Source organism: Acipenser ruthenus, chromosome 11 (assembly GCF_902713425.1).
Source record: "Acipenser ruthenus chromosome 11, fAciRut3.2 maternal haplotype, whole genome shotgun sequence".
NCBI classification, from domain to species: Eukaryota; Metazoa; Chordata; class Actinopteri; order Acipenseriformes; family Acipenseridae; genus Acipenser; species Acipenser ruthenus.
In genome coordinates, this window is record NC_081199.1 from 12,138,826 (window position 1) to 12,159,667 (window position 20,842).

General features: G+C 39.4%; 1 protein-coding gene across 1 annotated transcript; it reads left to right on the forward strand.

Moving 5' to 3' along the window:
* Positions 1–1,048: 1,048 nt before the first annotated feature.
* On the forward strand, positions 1,049–19,564 carry LOC117426572 (LIM/homeobox protein Lhx5-like). The gene is made up of 5 exons (XM_034044275.3): positions 1,049–1,573; positions 4,368–4,591; positions 5,382–5,659; positions 11,407–11,572; positions 16,719–19,564. The coding sequence occupies exons 1-5, from the start codon at positions 1,404–1,406 to the stop codon at positions 17,057–17,059; spliced, it is 1,179 nt and encodes a 392-aa protein (XP_033900166.1). The 5' UTR covers positions 1,049–1,403; the 3' UTR covers positions 17,060–19,564.
* Positions 19,565–20,842: the final 1,278 nt, after the last annotated feature.

Genomic DNA, 20,842 nt, shown 5'->3' on the forward strand with positions numbered 1-20,842 from the left:
TCCACAGAAGAAAAAAAAAAGTTTCTGCTATAGGCTGGTCTATTCAATAGATGGTCGCATTAGCTTAAGTATATGTTTTACTTGTAATAGCCTAAACATGTATTCCTGTATAACAGAGATGTGTATCACCAATTACGACTATGAAAAGGAACATATTGACAAGACTTTAGAGCACAGTTACCGGTTTATGAAATAAAAATAGATGGAATTGAGACGTTCGTTTAAAACAGCGGATGTATTTCAAATAATTAAACCGCTGGTCAGTGTTTCCTAAAGCAACTTTACATTTTAAGCCGTCTTTTTTAGCTGGGGGTTGGGAGGGGATTGTAGGTCCATATAGCCAAGGGTCCATTCTGACTATTTGTATTCAAGCGGCTCTGTATAACAAAGCCAATGGGCTCGACGGGGAGTCGATTGCTTTTCGCTGTATATCGATTAATTATAAAACAGATAGCCTATACCTCCAAAGAAGCTGCCACATAGATCCCTTTCCCAGGGACAGCCCCGGGCTGTTTGGTTCGGCTTTACGCGCTGCTCCTGTTCTCGTTGCCCCTTTTTCTGATTCAGATATATCGCTTTACAAAGAGCTGGGGCTTTTCTGCCTTTGTACTTATGCAGAAGAGCCATCATCCCTCTAATGGCCAATGGCTCTTAGTTTTACATTGCATCTAAATAGACTTGACCGCCAGGTAAGTCAATCAGGAAGAACCGCCGTTTGTTTTGTTCGAATCCGTTTATTATGAGCAACTTGGTTTAATTGAACAACACCCAAACACTAACACATAGACATAAAACAAGCATAAGGAAATGGTCATACTTACTTTTCCCTAACCAGCACCAAGGTTGAAAACTCTTAACCCTCAACATTATGATGAGTTGTTTTTTCAACTGTGCCAGCCGCTATGTTGGAGCCAATTTAGATGTACTATAAATTAAAGGGTTTCCATAGCGACCCAGCCCTGATTGGCCACCGGCCCCAGGACGTGGACTGGGACGTCACCAAATCTGAATAAGGATGCGCGAATTACCAAAGCCAGGGTACACAAAGATGAAAATGGGAAGTGCATGAGGTGAGGCGAAAAAAGTACCTTCCAATCCCTGCGCCTAACCAGCCACTAGGATCATTCATCAGCTCCATCTTCACCGAGTACTTCAATCAAGCAGACAGTATCTACTCTGCCTCGCCAAGATAACCCTGAGGATCAGTATGAAGGACCAAGAATGAAGTAGTAAACCCCACATTTGCATCGGACACCGAGGAGGATTTCCCCCACTTTTGCCACTTTGGAGAAACCGGGCTGCACCGGATAACCCGGAACAGAGGAGGCACAGCGGCGGCAGCAGCAGCAGCAGTGACGAGCGGGCCAGTGGGTTTATTCGTTTGCCTTCAGGACAGCGGGATAATGGTGCACTGTGCGGGCTGCGAGAGGCCCATCTTGGAGCGCTTTTTATTGAACGTGCTGGACCGAGCTTGGCACGTCAAGTGTGTCCAGTGCTGTGAATGCAAGTGCAACCTAACGGAGAAATGCTTTTCCAGGGACGGCAAGCTTTATTGCAAAAATGACTTTTTCAGGTGAGGTATTTTTGTTTGCAGGCGAGTAATTTGGAAGCTATGGGCTACTTTTCCAAATTACTCTGTAGCTGGTGCCCACCAGACTCAAAGACATTGTATTTAGTCTTGACATCCGCCACTGCATCACCATTTTAATGGCACTTTGTTTGGTTGCGTATATAGTATTTTTTCATCAAACATACACCCGGTTATGCTTCCAAGTAACTCTGAATTATTTAATTACACGTCTGCTTCTGCATACCCTAAATACATACCTGGTTATTGGTGGATACTTGTCCATTTATTATATTCTATCCATTTGGTTGTTTTATAGATCAACAACATCCAATAGAACAAACGGGATCTCGTTATATTAATTAGATTAACCACATATTATCATCTTTGTAAAGCTTTATATTTATATATTTTAACGCATTTACGCTGTGAAACATCCATAGTGTCCAATTTACGTTGTTTTGAATGTATTTTTTGTGTATGTATTAATCAACTAAATATACAGATAAACATGTAGGCACATTCAAACCATGTTAGGACTTTCTTTGCAAATTCTTTGCTGTGACGCATTAAATGTTGTGATTAATGTACACAACAATAAATCTCAGAAAGAAATTGGTTACATTTAAGAACGCATCAATTGGTTACATTTAAGAACGCATCAATTGGTTACATTGTGGGCTGTGGAGGTTTATTATTATTATTATTATTATTATTATTATTATTATTATTATTATTATTATTATTTTGTTTTCCTGATATGAAAAGGGAATTTACTGACCACTTTTTGCCATATTCGGAAAAATCTAAGGCAAAGCAAAATTATTATTAGTAGTAGTAGTCGTAGTATAAACTTTAACTGCAATATATTCTGGTTTATTTGTCCTATAAACCATTATTAGCCATTCTCTATAAAACATTATACATTTCTGAAACTGTAAAGGAAACATTTATTTTGCTAATAATTCACTTTTTCCCCTGGACTGCTGCTTAAGGCCAATACTCTTAATTTAAAAGCGTTTCCATCTGTAAAGCACATTAAGAGATGTGCTGTTAGTAGGCACCCATTAAGGTCATCATTTGCATTGTAAACCCGCCGTTGAATTTACAATACACCTTTTGGTAACAATAATGGTCTTAATGTGCCTATCTGTTGGGTGTGTGCTGGCGATGCCCGGGGAATAGGTGCTTTCTTTCTGCTCGGCCCAGCACACGGTGCATTTGAATGGGCTCATGGTGTCGTGCCCCCACTCCCCCTTTCTTGCTAATTCAAACTATTCTTTAATAGTCCGGTTTGCATTCATGGCTCCTAATATGGAGAAACTCTTTTAAACACCTCTAATGGTTTTTTAAACAGCAGATGAGCCAATTATACCCGCAGGATATAAGACACAAATGACATATGACCTCTAATGCCTTTACTAAATCAACGTCATTAAGTTAACAAGGTCTTTGAAAAAAAAAAAAGTTAATTAAAAGAACATCGCATTGTAAAAATGTGATCAATTTAGGATTTAAATACCGGTATATTTTTAAAATGTTCAGTTCTTTAGAGTTGGGATTGTACTTGAGAGCAGCGTTGGTCCATCGTGTATTAAATAAACAAGCAATGACATACGTGAGAAACACATACAGACGGTGCATTAGATTATCACTTTTAAATAATCTTAGGATATTAATTTGTGCATTATTAATGCCGTATTTATTTAAATATTAATATCTGTGCAATTTATGTGCAGGCATGGGAGGCCTGTTAAACTGCATGTTATTATAAACGTTAGAATAGTCTTTACATAGAAACACAAATTATTATTTTAAGCAACATCCTGTCACAAACATGGTGTAATGTGTTTTTAAAAACAACAGAAATAGACTGCTTGCCGAGTTTAAATCTGAATTCCATTTTGAATACCTTATTTTCTGCAATTTACTTTACAACCCGACACGTTCGCAGTCTTAATCTTTTTATATCAAAAACGTTTCACCTCATAGTGATTGCCAGTAATGTGTATTTTGTGAACAGCTGTCGTCGGGATCATTGTAGTAGGCCCTTCAAAATTGTAATAATAGTTTTGGCCTAAAAGGAAAGGAAACACTCATGCAGTACCGATTAATGTGTTATTTGTTTTTTCTAAATATCTTTACAATGCACTGAAATATATTCATTTTCCTACCCAGATTAATTTGACATAGATCCGCTTTCACCAAGAAATACACAATATCAATTATTTGTGCTTGCAGATTATGTCGAATGTTGCCAAATTTTTGTTATTTCTTTCACAGCAAATAATGTTATCCAAATGTGTTTTGTTTCTTTTGATAGGAAAGTGCTTTATTTGAAACCAGATAACTTAAATGAGTAAGTGCATATTACACACACATTGTTTTAAAAATAATTCAGTAAAAATATTGTAGTAGAAAACCATGATCAAATCGTGGTTACGAATTCTAAAAAGCTGTTAAAAATTGATTTTTTTTTTCATAAAAACAGATACAATAGAGGTGTAGCGGCCTCACAGACTGAAAGGTAGAGACAATTTAAATGTAAATTGAAAACCTCTCCAGGCCTTCTTCAGGTTTATTGCTGACAGAAAATAAAAGCTCTAATCTGTCAGATACTTGCTAATATGGTCTATTTTCATGGAGTGGGCGAAAAACAACTCCCATTTTATAATTATCAGGCCCAGATAATTGTTTTAATCATATTATTTTCAGAATTAAGTAGCGGTGGTGTCTATAATTAGGTAGGAGGTTTATTTTCCCCTTCTTTACCGTGTGTTTCCCTGTTTTTCTTTTTTAGACGGTTTGGTACGAAATGCGCCGGCTGCCTCCAGGGTATCTCCCCGAGCGACCTCGTGCGGAAGGCGCGGAACAAGGTGTTCCACTTGAACTGTTTTACCTGTATGGTCTGCAACAAGCAGCTTTCCACGGGGGAGGAATTGTATATAATTGATGAAAACAAGTTTGTGTGTAAAGAAGATTATGTGAACACTTGCGCCATTAAGGAAGTCAATTTAAATTCAGGTAAAGTTGCATTGCGCCTTTGTTCGGAAATAAGAGAATATAAAAGTAAAAAGCACATAAAACGATGTTAAAGAAAACCACACACACACACACACAGTCAAGTTGTTACAAATCAACAAAAGCAGTTAGTCTATATACTATCACACAACCAGTTTCACACAATGAGATATATACGTGTTTATTACAGTATATAGCAGGCAACATAAATAGTCTTGTGCTGTGCTTCGCTGTTTTATTTTTTCAGCTCAATTACTTCGGTAAATGCAATATATTTCTACTTAGATGTTTCATTCTCTGTTATTCGAACTGCCCAATCAGTAGTTTTAGATGCATTATTTTACCTACCAGTATCATTTTTTCATTTCAGATTTCTTGTTTACTTAATAGTGCTGATAGACTCCCTGGTATGCCAGATATCGCTGCGGGGTTAAACAGAGAGGGAGAGACCTTTGGGTATCCTCTGTATGAATTACTTGATGATTACAGAACGACTAGCTCATGAAGCGGCATATCACTGGCATGCTTGAGTCCGTTTTGACATTCGCCGTTTGACTTTTTGAAATGTGTTTTCTACCTGTATTTATTTTTTTATCCAAAGCCACGTACGTAACTGACCACTTACTGTAGACAAGTAAAACGGTTATGAAAATACTCGTCCCAACGTTTAGACATAAAACAATATCTAGGGCTAAAATACTGTCACTTGTGCGTTTCTACACACAGAAAGGATAAGGACCTATAATAAATATAGCGAGCCATGACAAGGAACATTCTTTTCGTCTGTTTACAGTGTCTTCGTGTACAGACAGAAGTTTATCACCAGACCTCCAAGACCCCACAAACGAAGACACTAAGGAAACGGACAATTCCACTTCTTCAGACAAGGAAACAAACAATAATGAGAACGAGGAGACGAACTCGACCACGAAGAGGAGAGGCCCGCGGACTACTATTAAAGCGAAGCAGCTGGAGACGCTGAAGGCGGCCTTTACAGCCACCCCCAAACCTACCAGACACATCCGGGAGCAACTGGCACAGGAGACCGGCCTCAACATGAGAGTCATCCAGGTATGGGAACCAACACAGCTGCCATCAGTGCTGTGCCTGCACTGTAAATATGAATATAGGACAGTATACACTGCAGAATGATAAACTTTGCAATAAGTGTCTCGAACTACACCTTAATTACACAATTACGTTGTAATCAGTGGTTAATTTGTGCCGGTGCTTGCCGGGGCTTAGCCCTGGCACCTCTAGGCTTGACGAGGCATAGCCCCGTCACCTCTTCGCCTATGGAAGTTAAAAAAAGTCCAAAAATATTTTGCTCTCAAATTAGTTTTCTTAAAATTCCCAACTTACGTGCGCTAAACAGAGACAGTTAGCTGCCAGTGGCATTTTTTACTTACCATTTCAGCTACGTGCCATAAAGATTAAACTTGCTGCGAAAGAAGGACTGCGACTCTGTTGTCGTTGTTTATACACAAATAAGCTTACTTGATTTGGAAAACGTCTTGAACGATACAAGCAAATTCCTACACTACTTGTTTGATTGAATGAGTAATACACAACACGCTTCGATATGAAAGCTGAGCATTAATTTCAATAAACACGTTTTTAATGAAAAAAAAATGTTGTAGCCTACTTCACTAAAGTGAAAGCTGGCTTCTGTTATTTTTAAATACCACTGCTTCCGATCATTACTACTGTTTAATACACCGGCGTAGATTTAGCTAGGGACGGTAGGGACATGTCCCTACCAATGTCAAGGGACAGTTGAATTGTCCCTACCAATAATTTAAAATCTGAAACGTCTTTTGTCAAGTCGTTTTATCCGCTCGGCTCCACAAAGGGTTAACTCTAGATCCCCTCGTTGCTCCTCCAGTCTTCAAAAAAAAAAACCGCCTAATTTGATTGGCTTAGGCACTAGGTTCTCAACCGGGGCGCGGTGAACGTTTGAATAATAACGTACTAGTAATAATAACACTGACGTGGCAAACGATACTCCCGATTTCGACCCTTTGAGTGCAGCGAGTTATTAAAGAGAGAAAGAGATACATGTAGCTTTAAAAAGAATGGTACCCTGGGATTTGTGGGTGTTTGGTGGGGTTTGGGGTTGCAATCAGCAGACAATACAACTACAAATTCCATAATGCATCACTGTAACACGGACTCAGTGCGCGGCTGACGTCAGGGACCAAGCAGTCTGGTGTTGTTTTTATTGAGGCGCGAAAGTGCACAAGGACTCGGGAGTGAAAGGTAATTTTCGGAGTTTAAAATAAAATTTAAAAAAATCTAGTCATTCTTAAACTGTATATTGTGCCACAATTTTCACATTTACTTAAAAAATAAGAATACATATAATCACTTCATTCGATATTTAGTTTGTTGGTTAATGCGTTGTCACTTTATTTCTGTCCAACTCCTTCCTCCCTTTGTAACTAACTTACTCCTTGCTTGATACTTTTTGTATCGTGTGTAAAAAGCGAACACGAACAGTATATATGTATTTGATTGAATGGACAGTGTGGCTATCCAGGAGGCTAAATAAACGCACTATATAGTCAGTAATAATAAAAAAAATGTTAAAAAGTCAAATTAAAAAAGGGGGATGGGGGCAGATATAAAAATAAATTTCAGTGGGGCGTGAGTGAAAAAAGGTTGAGAACCGCTGACTGGACTCTTGAAAGACGCTCATCTGAAGCTGCCGCTTGCCGGTCAGTCTGATATGAGTGTGAGCCACTGACTGAATGAAAGCCAGGTGCCGGGGCTGAAGGTATTGTCAGCTCGTCAGCAACATAGTTTGACAGAATAAACCTACCGACCTACCTAATGGGTAGGTAAGTAGGTTTATTACGTTAGCGACCCATTGCTAGCTGCTAACCCCACATCCTTGGTGGCTAGCTAGCTTGTTTCACAGCTAAATCATTATGTGTGTGTGAGAGAGAGAGTGTGAGTGTGCATGAGCATGTTTTGATATCGTCAACCAACTAACGTTAGCTAATCACTTCAATTTGGCTTTAGGTGACTAAAGCAGAATGGCAGCCAAAAAAATAAAGATGGACATAAGGACGTGTTTTACAAAAAGTCAAAGTGTTAGTAGGATGGAAGATGTCGTTAAAGTAATAAACACAATTGAAAATGATTCTCATAGCAAATGAAAAAATAATTTACTAATGAAGTTAGCAGAGTCATACTTTCTCTCTAAACAGCATGCATCAATTTATCATTTTATCAGGTGAATGAAGCAATGCAACCAGATGTGAGCAGCAGCACAGACACAGGAGAGGCAGGCAGAGCAATAGGGTTGCATGCTAGGAAGGATGTAGACAGCAGCAGTAACAGTAGCAGTGACAGTGAGAGTGGCAGTGACGGTTCCAGTGAAGATCAGTGTAGCAGCGAAGATGTCCATTTTATGGACATTGTTGAAAACAAGCCAAACCAACCTGACCCTAAGTATGTAGAAGTACAGAGATTGTCAAATAAGGTCCTGCGTTCTCAAGACAGCTGGTACAAGCAATATCCATGGCTTCACTGTAGCCCCTCCTTGAAAAGAGTTCTGTGTTTCCAGAGTGTCCAGTATGTTTCCAGGGCCACTTTATCATAGTGTTTTGAGTGTATACCAGTCAATCAAATTGTCCTCGATTCATGTCGAGCATTCATTTAAGCCACCAGAAGTGACCGTTTAACAACTGTCTCCTAAAAAATTTCTTCCCGGGGTGGCATGCCCCCGGACCCCCCTGACTCCACCCCCCTAAAAAAATGTGTCCCCACCAATGTTCAAACCAAACCTACGCCCTTGGTTTAATAACAGGAACAACATTTTATTTAGGGTTGGTGTTGAACGTGTTCATGCCTGCCTGCACCCCTACCTCCACGCAGGAACATTACCCTAAGAATAAACAATAATAACGGCCTGGTTCTCTCTTGCTTTTTTTTTCAATGAATAAATGAACAAACCAAGCTAACAACTATCTACATTAAATTGATTTTTTTTGCAATATGTTTATGCACATACTACTACTTTGTATATGATATAGAATAAGTGATTATAAAATCTAACACTAGTACGTACAATACTCTTACAAATAAACTTAAGAACGGTATTATTATCATTGCTTGCGCCCTAGCACCGCTTTCTTTACAAATTAAACACTGGTAGTAATTATATGGAGCGCGCTCAACCATGTGTAAATACTGTATACAAACGGACTATATTGTAATTTTGTAATTACGCATTGTAACTACTGAACAATGGGTGTGACTACTGTGTTGGGACAGTGTAATTAAGACACTCTTATTATAAGGTGTAAACAATAAAGATGTCCCTTTTGGGTTATTGGTGGTATGCATTTTGAAACCATGCCCATTTAATTTGCAATGAGAGTCCGTGATCAACAAAACTGTGTATGCATCATTTGTCACAATGTCAACAGGAACTCGTTACTTTATCAATCACACGTGACCGTGGCAAACACACAAGGCGTGTCGTTGTTATTAAAGAAAGGAAACTGGCAAAACATTAAGAAAGAAGACCCTTTAAACAACGTCCATGCCTAGAGGTGAACTGTACCGTATACGGGCTTTAAATGAAAGTGTCGATTGAAAATAAAAATAAAAATACATTGCTAGTTTTAGCTTTGGTTTTTGGTGGAAATTCGGTCAATTTTAACTTGTTAAGGCTACTTATTCTCGGTGCTCTAAAAAATAAATATCCGATAGGCTAGACGATGAGGCCTCTTCTGTATCGTGTATATTAAAAGCATGTGAGGCTGCCACTTTTTATATTCCCTTTCTACCCAGATGTAGATTCCTGCTTCCTAACAAAGTACATTTCATTCCTGTGTAATAGATATTCTACTTTAAAAAATACGCTAAAATCTAGTCAACAAAATATGAATCATTTTTATACATGCCTGTATTTAAAGGATTGGTTCACCTTAATGGCTTCCTATAAAACCGTAATCATTTTTCAAAAAGCTTTAATTTCATATAGCACCCTTCACACCAAGTTGTGTCATCATGAAAACACGCCTCGTGTGTTTGCCAGCAGTGATGTGTTTTCTAATTACGAATTCCTAAAGTGTCCTTAGGCCCAGTTAAGCTCACGTCTTAGCTAACAAAAGCATTTAGGAAAATATGATTTCATGCAATGGAGTTTGTTCAAAATCCATATTTGGAACGTATTGGCATGTTTCCAATATTTCTTCAATCTAGAAAATGCATTTTTAATGTTTTCCCTTTTTTACATTAATATATGTCAGCTATAAAGTTGAATTAGGCGCGCTGCTCACTGTTGTTGAGTAGGACTCGTTCAGCCGGGAAGGGGGTTTCAGCAGCACAGCCGAGGAGCTGTCCAACACTATGGTGCTAAAACTCCAAGGAAGATTTATCGAGTTGTCTGATTCAATCTCCACACTGCGTAGCATAAATGAACACTTTGGGATTGTTTACTAAATAAATCTAAAGGTATTGACAGTTGGCTATCCACAAGGGTCACATAAATACATCGATTTTACACGAAATCGCTTTGGTCTCAGAGTGTGGCATATTCGGTTCACACAGCGGGACGCTATACGCTAGGCTTTCTTGCGAATTCATTGTAAGCCTTTATTTCAACCTTTATTTACAACAAAAACTTTACTGCAGACATTAAAACAACTTTTAAACGGATAACGGTTTGTGATTGTATTGAACTAAGGCCTACTATAGAGGTAAAAGCTCATCTTGCAAATCATAAAGAACATGTTAACAAACACACGCACTTATAACATTTTACGTCGCTTCCATTTTATTGACGTCGCAAATTGTTTAACTTCCGGAGCTTTGTTGATTTTAGTTTACTGACAATTTATACATTCCTTTTTGTATTTGATTTTACTGGAGACAGTCCTGTTCTAAATAAAATAAAATTAACAGGACATTTAAGAGGTTGGCATGTGGCAACTTTCAACAAAATACTTAATTTCTGGTAAGTTGGAGTTTTACTCAAAATGCAAAGACATAGCGGTTCACTTAATCACTGGCTGTGAACCAGGATACTGCTGTTCTCTCTACATAAGATGTTTAAACAGATATACCCTTCAAAATGTCCAGAAACCCAGGTGCTAGATCCTTTCTCCAGTTTAGAACCGATAATAAAATGGCACTGGTTTAAAACCCTTTCGGCGGAATATAAGGTCAACATCATTTATTGGTTTATTTGGGGAAGAGGGAGGCAGCTGGATAATTGTGGTATAGGCCTACTTAATACATTTCCCTTTTACCTGTCTCAATGGATATCATAAGCTGTCAATAGTATCAGTAGTAATATTACTACTAGTATCTCCCATTATGTCATTTATCCTGTACTATACCCTGACCAGAGCTGTTATTTTCCCGCTTTCATATAGCCATGCCGGTTCATGAGATTGAAGTTTAAAAAGCTGCTGAAGCTGGTCCTAGAAAAATGCCAATTTAAAGTCTTTATCCATTTCTCAATTTGATCAATTGTTGTTCACATGTATAAATGCATTTGATTGATCTCCATTTGTGCATGTACCCACTGAAACACGTCAATGTGTGTTCCAGCTGCTGGAGTTATCGGCATGGGCAATGTCGTGCGTGACCTCTATATTATGGTGTCAATCTGGATTCTGTATTTTAGGAAAGGAATTGAATGAAGGTTTGGAGAGACACAAAATTGTACTGAATAATAATAATAATAATAATAATAATAATAATAATAATAATAATAATAATAATAATAATAACGCTTAACTGATTACTACATAAATGTATTTGCTTTCATGTCTGATGTTATCTTGTTTTTGTTGCAGGTGTGGTTCCAAAACCGGCGGTCCAAAGAGAGGCGAATGAAACAGCTGAGCGCGCTGGGGGCACGGAGGCACGCCTTCTTCAGGAGCCCGCGGCGCATGAGGCCGCTGGGCTCGCGGCTTGATGAATCCGAAATTATGGCGTCCGGGCCTTATAACTACTACGGAGGTACTGCATCAGAAACACTCTCTTACATAACGTGCTACACAAACAACTTATCTTCAATATAGGCAATACCACATACAATTTGGAAAAACGTGTGTATGTCATGAAACTGGCAGGGATTTCTTGAAGGGAAGAGAAACCGATGATTCGCCTTCCAAAATGATTCACTATGGAGACTGTTTGAATCACGGGATCCCCCACACTAGTGAACAGCTTTGATAGTGAGAAGAATTGACGGCTTCAGAAGGGGCGTTTCGTGGATCGGGTGGCTTGCCTGCCCCCTCTACACTTTTCATAATGGCATCCCCGTTGGTTTCTATTGGCTTTCCCGCAGTTCCGCTTGGTGAACAATCAAGCGGTGTTATTGGTTTCACTCCAGAGTCTGGGGTGATGACTGTATGCAATCCGTTCCTACAAAATTTGTGTTAAAAGCAACTTTTTTAAAAAAAAAAGAAAAATGAATATTTGCAGTAGTTATAGAAAACCGCGTTGGCATTAAAATACCCCTGTTTATTTTAAAAATGAATAATTGTATTTCCATATCACCAAAAACCATGCTCTTTGGAGTAGTGCAAAATATAATTCTCAGTCTTATATCAAACACAAACCTTTGCTATTTAATAACTGTGCTGTCCTTTTTGGAACACGTTACTCGATATAATATTTGTATGCCACGGTAGGCGACTACATAAACACCACTCTGTATATAGACTATAACGTAACCCCATAGCGCTTGGCTATGAGGACAGATCAATCGGGGCTGTGGCTCATTTGATAGAACGTGCCGTTTTCAGGAGTCCCTACGTTGCTCAGTACAAATAATTCATGTTATGATATGTATTGCCGAGTTAGATACACATTATAACCGCACTCGGATGCATGTGGTAGGTTTTAGGTTGAGTACCTTTGCTGTAATGAGTTGAAAGGCGTGTTTATAAAATCCCCCTGGGACCGTCGAGAGCAGTGGGGAGACCGGGCATGGCTGTCACACGCTTTACTCTTTACTGTCTTCTGATTTGTATTACATTCTATGAGGTTCTGTTCCTAACTAAGCAGGAGTAACCTTTCATGTAGGGATATTTTAATATTGGCGTAACTTTACTCAAAATAGGATATTTAGGCTGTGCAAAAAGCGTGGCTCACCTGAGACAACCTGCTCAACCAGATATATCAGATTGACATATCTGGTGACACAGCCTGCAAAATCTGACACTGTACTACAGGTATGGCTTCCGGTAGACTTTTGCGATATTATTTTGTAGTTTCGTTGATTGCATGATGTTAAATAAAAAACCTACATTATGTTCATATAGTTTTTTTGTTTGTTTTTGTTTTTTAATTATGTCTCAATCGTAAAATTGTAGGTGATGCAAAACCTTTGGCCATAGCTCTTTATATGTATATGGGCTGTTGTTGGGCCGGTTGTCACATCAGCTGATCCCAAACATTAAGTGACAACCTGCCCCAACCAAGCATTATACAATAATGTATTTCTTGCAGTCCCATGTCTTGTTCCATTGGTTTTGCTCTTACACCATAGATATTATTATTTATTTCATAGCAGACGCCCTTATCCAAGGCGACTTACAATTGTTACAAGATATTTCATTATATTTACATACAATTACCCATTTATATAGTTGGGTTTTTTTTACTAGAGCAATCTAGGTAAAGCACCTCGCTCAAGGGTACAGCAGCAGTGTCCCCCACCTGGGATTGAACCCAACGACCCTCTGGTCAAGAGTCCAGAGCCCTAACTACTACTCCACACTGCTAACCCGATAGCACATATCGGGCTCTATTCAACATGATACTCACTTCAAACAAAACTCAATACTACTAAGTGCTAGAACATGAACAAGAAGATCTCAAAATGTTACTTACAATATGAAAAAAACGTGCCAAATCTTATACGTGACGGCATAGAGATGAAACTCTTAAAATGGTGGTCTTCCGCACAGTTTAACAAAGCTCTCAGTGTTAGTACCATGCGCGAGCGCAATCTAGTGTCAACATTATAGACACTGTGATGACAACCAGCAAGAAAACAAATCCAAACTATTTCTTACCATTAAACTGTAAGACACGGAACTGTCTTGTACATGTTGTGCCTGTGTTTTTATGTTCTTCTAAACAAGCGTGTTTTATTATTTAAAATGACCAGAAAATTCATTTTACAGAACTTACAATCTTGCTACAAAATTCTGTGCATGTCCCAATTTTGGTCCTACTATATTCAATATGCATCGATTTAACGGATTTATTATTATTATTATTATTATTATTATTATTATTATTATTATTATTATTATTATTATTATTATTATTATTATTATTATTATTGTTGTTGTTGTTGTTGTTGTTGTTGTTGTTTTGTTGTTATTGACCAACATATTATTGTAATGTTCGGCTATTAAACACAAAATCATATATGATTACGGACAACTCCACAGCCATCATAATTTAAAAGAACTCAGCTTAATCACACTTTGTAGCCGAGTGACAGAAAAATGTAGGTTGCTGTAATTGGTAACGAGCTTTGGGCGTGACCGGCCATGTTTAATTGATGGCCTTTAACTTTATTATGACACATTCGTTTGATATTTGCTTTCATTATTGCTCATTTGTGAGGGGGAATCTGTTTTCATTTTAAGTGGGCAATGGTTGTCAGAAAAATAAGGAACGTCGACTAAAGAGGGGGGTCGGTGCGGTGGAATTCCTGGTAAGCGACCGGAGCTGAAATTCCCTCCATGGAGGATTCTTGTCACTTACTGCGGGCGTTGTAGAATTAGTTTTGAATGCTTTCCTCTTGCAAACTCTGGACGGGCTGTTGCTCCTGTCGATTGCTAAGGCCGGTTGCTATGACTTTGACAGCTTTCCTGCGGCATCTGCTTGAGCCCCTGTTCAAAATTCACTCCCTCTCTGTCAGACCTGCTTTAATCCCTCTGTGAGAGATTCCGTTCCAGCCCCGGCAAAATCTCACACCCTGCTGTAAAGCAAATGCAAATAACAAAAACAAAACAAAAAAAAAACATTGTTATGAAGCCGTCTTTTCTGAGCATAAGCCCTATACGACCCCCTCCCCCCACACCACCACCATTCCCCTTCCCTCCCCTCCCCCTCTCTCTTTTTCTGTCCCCCTTCTATTTTCCGCGAACAAAGATCCAGCTGCAGCTCTTTGTAACGCGTTGAAACAGCATTTGTTCCAATTACCTCCAAGCTCTTCCAGCATATGGAAGGTCACTTTCAAAAGCTAGGGGCTCTCATAGACACCCCCCCCCCCCCCCCCAAACACACACACACACACACACACACACATACACCTGCACGCACACACACACACACGCACGCACACACACACGCACACACACACACACACACGCACACGCACACACATACACACACACCTGTTAATGCCCATTGAAATAATGAAAAATATTAGCCTCTACATTAGCACCACGTAAAAAGGTATTATCATTTTGCAAGTGCTTATCACGAATCTCCACAGGCTACTATTGAAATGCAATTCCGTGTTAGAGAAAGACAGTATCTTCATTGTTTTTACTGTATTATGAGCCATGAAAGGTATGTGTCCTATAAACGTGTAGATGTGGCGGGTAATGTACAGTATTGTTTTTGAACGCTTAATGAACACTTACCTGAAATTACCCACATGGCCACTAGGGGCTCATTGAATAATGGCGTTTATATTGGTATAACTGACGTTCCTTAGTTTAGGGCATTATTAAAGCAATTTTTACAACCAATGTTTGATCATTTATTAAACCATTTTAAATATGGAAATTAAAATGGTCTCTTATTAATGGATGATCAAACCCATGCACTTTCTCAGTACACACACATACACACACACACATATATTTAAATAATAAATATCGTCCATTAAAATACATTAATAAATAGATTGCCCAGACTGATGACATTTGAGTATGCAAACCTTTCTCAAACAAGCCCCATTCTTTCCAGCTGGGTTGCCATTCAGACAAGCACAGTAGAAACATGTCACTGTCGTGTTTACACCACCCATAAGCAGCTTCAGCTCTCCTCTTCAGTTACACACGGTAGGGAAAAGGCCTCAATACCAGCTCTCTGCCTGCGTGGGGGAACCTGTACACATGATAATGATGCGTATTTGAAATCTTTTTCACCCGGTCACCTTGACACCCTATCTTTATATGCACACAGACACAAGCATGCACACACACTCCTCCATTGATCACAGAGCAGTCTGTGCTTCATTGCTATCTTTTACATGTTTCTATCTTGTACACTTCGCTCTGCATCCTCCAACAGGTATTGCTTCAAATGACCTCTTTGTATTTTTTTTACTGAACCCTTACATTTTTATGATTGTTCTAAGTAGTTCTTATTGTAATTACACATTTTTTTAAATTTTTGGATAATCCTGTGTTGCTTTGATTATGAGCTCAGCTCGCCATGGTGTCCTTATGTTAGGAAGTGCCAGCACCACCTAGAGCACCGCTGTGCATTGCCAGCACGACACAGTTGTGCCAAAGTGGCTGATCACTAGATAGCGCTGGCTTTTAATTATTAAAATCCACTTTGACTGATCTAGCTTAAGCTGCAGGTATCTATGGCTGGTAACTAGAACTCTTGAACTCTGATAAAGGCACCTTAACACTGGCTTTGGAAAAATAAAAGATTTGAGTAACTGTAGCAAGAACCACTGCAAACATCGTAAAAAGTGAAACGATTTGCTCTTTAATAAATAACTACAGCTTGTAGATTGACATTCATGACTGCCTTTAACCCTTTAAAGCCCTGGGTATGTTCCCATATCTATTTAATGCCTATTTTCTCAATTTCAAGTATTTTGGACACAGGCAGCAAAAGGTTAAAACAAATGTCAACTGTTACTCCTGCATTCTGGACAACCAAGGATTCATTTATATTTTTATAAAAAACTGTACAAATAAATTATATTATAAAACAAATAAGAAGTTAATCATCTTTCAAACTTTGAAATTAACAGTAAAGGATGTTTTTAGAGGGTTTTTAGATACACATGATCAAGTTACATTTTTTTCAATTGGTTGGAGGTTTCATTTTTTAATTTCTTATCCTGGACGACAAACATTTTGAACAAAACCTTGTTTCCTCTTTTCAGAATACCAAGGAGATTACTACGGGCCTCCTGGAAACTACGACTACTTCCCTCACGGCCCTCCCTCCTCGCAGGCTCAGTCCCCAGCCGACCCCAACTACCTTCCCGGATCAGGACCTGGCCAGCTGGAGGGCCCTCTCTCAGGGCACCACCCCTCAGAAAACCAAAGGTACACGGACATGATCTCACACCCAGACACCCCTAGCCCCGAGCCGGGCCTCCCCGGGCCCCTGCACCCCATCCCTGGGGAGGTGTTCAGCGGGGGCCCCAGCCCACCCTTCTCGGGCTACAATGCCCCTCTGTCCCACCCAGGCCAGGAAATGAGCGAAACCGCTGTGTGGTAGAGGCCTGCTCACACCATTCTGGTATTGCCAAGGAACTTTCTGAATTTGTTTGAGAAAAATATCACATCCGGACCTCTATACCAAAATAGAAAGTGATATGGATCCTGAAGCAGTCCTGGACAGTCTGTGTGACGGTGGAGAGACAAGGACTGAGATCACCTGCACAGTGGTGCTCCATCATCGCTGTAGCTTTCACAGGGAATCAAGCTGTTCATGCAGCCATGCTGGGTCCTGGTTGCCTGTGTGATTTCTGTTTATTTTATCAACATGCTATTCGACAAGTTCTCCCAATGCGGATGCTGTTTTCTGCACTCAAGTGTGGGAGACGCAGAGCAGCCCTATGATAGTCCAGTCGTTGTATGTGTATCAGAGTGGAGGATGGGCGCTTAATGGCCCACACCACAAGCGAGTGACTTAACCACTATGCAAAAGAGCCAGGCTCATGTGCATTTGTGGTTATATAGTTTGTAACCGCACTGGCAGGGGTCCGTATTGGTAACGGCATCACACACACCACTGCCCGTTACACATGGTTGTGGTCATTTTGGTTCTAGCTACTCAGAAGGGTGAAAGAAAGAGTTGTAGTGTTCCTAGCCTAAACAAATCAATCAATAAAAATACATAATCTACACTGTATTTTAAGTAATAATGAACCACACAATCTCTAACTCATCATTTTCTGCACACTTTTCTGTAGGCACACAAATAAAGTTCAATCTTGAATCACTACAGTATTAATCAACCAACATTATGACAAGCTCTATGCTAGCACTTCTGTGTTTTTTCAGTGGCGAGTTAGCTCTGAGATAGCTCTGTGAAGCTGTGTGTATTAGCCCTGGGATCGACAGCAACAGTGGTTTTGGTTAACTAATAATAAACCATTACAGAAACTGATCTGTAGTGTCACTGGGTATATTCATGGATACACTTGCTGCTTTTCAACAGTTATTTTTCAGGGGTTCACAAAATGCTGGAAATAAAGGGTAGGTGTTTAACTGGGGTTCTGCATTGGAACACCAGTACACCTGTGAATTATACAACAGGTTTCACCACTTTCAGTTTATGACCAGCGGAGCTGATGACACGCCGTGATTGAGTGGGGTGGAGATATTGGTATCCACAGTCAACAATAGGAAAGCATCAGGTATGATTGAAACCTGTTTCACTTGCTGTGATTTTCCTTATCTTGGATGTCTCCGCCCTGGCTGCATTTCGTCAGCCATTGAACATGACTCTCTTAAGCAGCAAACTCCCCACAACCTAGTGCCAGTTAACAGGTTCTGTGATGTTTCAATCATGCTCAAAAATAAATGACTCCAACAGGCTAGTGATTACAGTTTCTTACAGTATTGTGTGAGCCCCTGAAAAATAAAGGTTGAAAAGGAGCGTGTGTATTGAAGGTGTTTCTTCAGCAGCATTGTGTGCCACTCTCACTATGAGCAGTCAGGTGTTGGGCCACTCCATCTCAGGAGGAGCCGTCCAACCAAATGGAGCGGGGTGGGGGGGTGGGGCTTCTATTACCAGGTTAGTGTAGTTTAGTTACCAGTGCCAAAAACATTAGTATCCCGTTGCTATTTCTATCAGGATCCCAGTGCCATTGTCCCTCGTTGCACAATGTGACAGAGGGGCTGTGCAACCAAAACTGACCTCCTTTCTGTGGCTCGTTCTTTTTAATAGAAAAGAACATTACAGTTATTATTCACAATACCCTACAACAGCTGATGCCTGCGCTGTGAATGGCAGGATTGTTTTCTTTTCTTTCAAAAAGAAAAATACAGCAGCATCTGGGATATATCGCATCACTCTGTCCTGAGAAAGTGCCGTACCGCCACCTGCTGGGGGTGTTTGGAATAGAGGGAGAGTGTCCCCATACAAGAGCTGTCTGCTCTCCTGCTCAAACTGTGTCTGAGTCACTCCTCGTACACAGAGCCAGTCAAGTATTTGTTGTGCCAGTTAAAACATGATCCAGCAAGTTTGTAAGAAAGACAAGCAGTCCAACTGACGCTGAAGAAGGCCGTAGCCAAATTGTTTAAATTTGCTATTGTGGAAAAAACATCAGAGCTACACACACATACACAACCGCAAACACTATGATGCAGGCTATAAGTTCATGGTATCACTAAACACCTTTCCTTACAGATTGGTCATTCTAAATGCCTTTCAACTGAGATCCAATCATGTACCGGATTCAACACAGGCCCCGCCCATCTCCCCTCCCCCAGCTGTCCTGTTACCTGGGGTTTTATTTCAACAGAAAGTTTGTATCATTTTTGGTTCAGCAGAAGAAAGTTTGTATTTTTGTTTTTCAGAAGACCAGTTACTTGTAGATTTCTTACTTTGTATAAAATACAGATGAAATATATCCTTGTTATTTATTGTCTGGTTCCAGTGTGCTCTGGAATTGGGCCCGTGTGAAGGACAGGGGATAGGCCAGTTCACCCAGCTCCTCCTATACATGTTACTGGTTTTGTTGTTTCAATGTGAATAAAACATGTTTTAGTTAAACTTGGAATCGAGCTGTCCTATTCATTCCTCTTCTTTACAGATAATTAAAAAATTCCATTAATCTTCCTGGTTTTGCACTTCCATTAGCTAAATATTATTATTATTATTATTATTATTATTATTATTATTTATTTCTTAGCAGACGCCCTTACCCAGGGCGACTTACAATTGTTACAAGATATCACATTATTTTTACATACAATTACCCATTTATACAGTTGGGTTTTTACTGAAGCAATCTAGGTAAAGTACCTTGCTCAAGGGTACAGCAGCAGTGTCTCCCACCTGGGATTGAACCCACGATCCTCCGGTCAAGAGTCCAGAGCCCTAACCACTACTCCATACTGCTGCCCTAAATAGATCTCAAATGTGTAGTTTTGAAAGAAACACATTGTATTTTGTAATATTTTTTTTCCATATCTGGTAATACATTAGGTAAAGAACATCTCCATGCCATACTCTTGTGAAATCTGTTACATCTTCACTTCCTAGGTCATTTAACCAACGCAGTATCTACTGGGGTAAAGTGTGTTACTGGATGAAGGTATGGAAGTCATTAGGGGAGGCAGCTGGCTGGTCACTGGCAGGAAAGAAGCTGTTGGTACAATTTTACCTTCTGGTAACCCTGCCACACTACCTGAAAGCATGGCTTGAAAACAGATTTTTATTATCCAGTGCTGTACCGGATATCATGTTTTTACATACAAATGGATCTATAAGAAGCATGTGTTTATTTCAAAACTGCACATTTGAGACCTAATAAATAATTAATGGATTTGCACAACAAATCCAAACCAAATATGATTTTACTACACATTTAACACGTACTGGCGGTTGAGACTATCAGACACACAATGCCATTGTAATTAAAAATGACAGCATGCATATGACTCATGAGGCTGTATTGTATCTCGTCATATAGATTTCATGTGAGGGGTATTGTTGATACGGCAGTACATACTGTAGAAGAGGTTTTATTAAATATTTCAGTAAAGCATTCATCTTAATCAAGTAACAGTTACACAAAATCAATACATGATCATTTTTGCCATCTGGTGTGCACAAGTATGCCAAAACAAGGCTATGGTGATGTATCCCTAACTTCAAAAGAAAAATCGAAAGCATAATTATAACATTACTGCAGGCAGAAAACCATCATCAATGGGATAATAACATGATTCTGTAAATATTTTGCATTTTTGAAGTTAGAGATAGATAAATAAAGCATAAAAATGGGTTGCTTTATGTAAAAACATAAAAAAGACATGTGAGTGACGT

Excerpts from the sequence above, each read along its gene's own strand:
- LOC117426572 (XM_034044275.3), top strand. The coding sequence starts at position 1,404 with ATGGTGCACTGTGCGGGCTGCGAGAGGCCCATCTTGGAGCGCTTTTTA. Across the intron at positions 5,660-11,406 it reads TCAACATGAGAGTCATCCAG|GTGTGGTTCCAAAACCGGCG; the intron begins GTATGGGAACCA and ends TTTTTGTTGCAG. Across the intron at positions 11,573-16,718 it reads GCCTTATAACTACTACGGAG|AATACCAAGGAGATTACTAC; the intron begins GTACTGCATCAG and ends TCCTCTTTTCAG.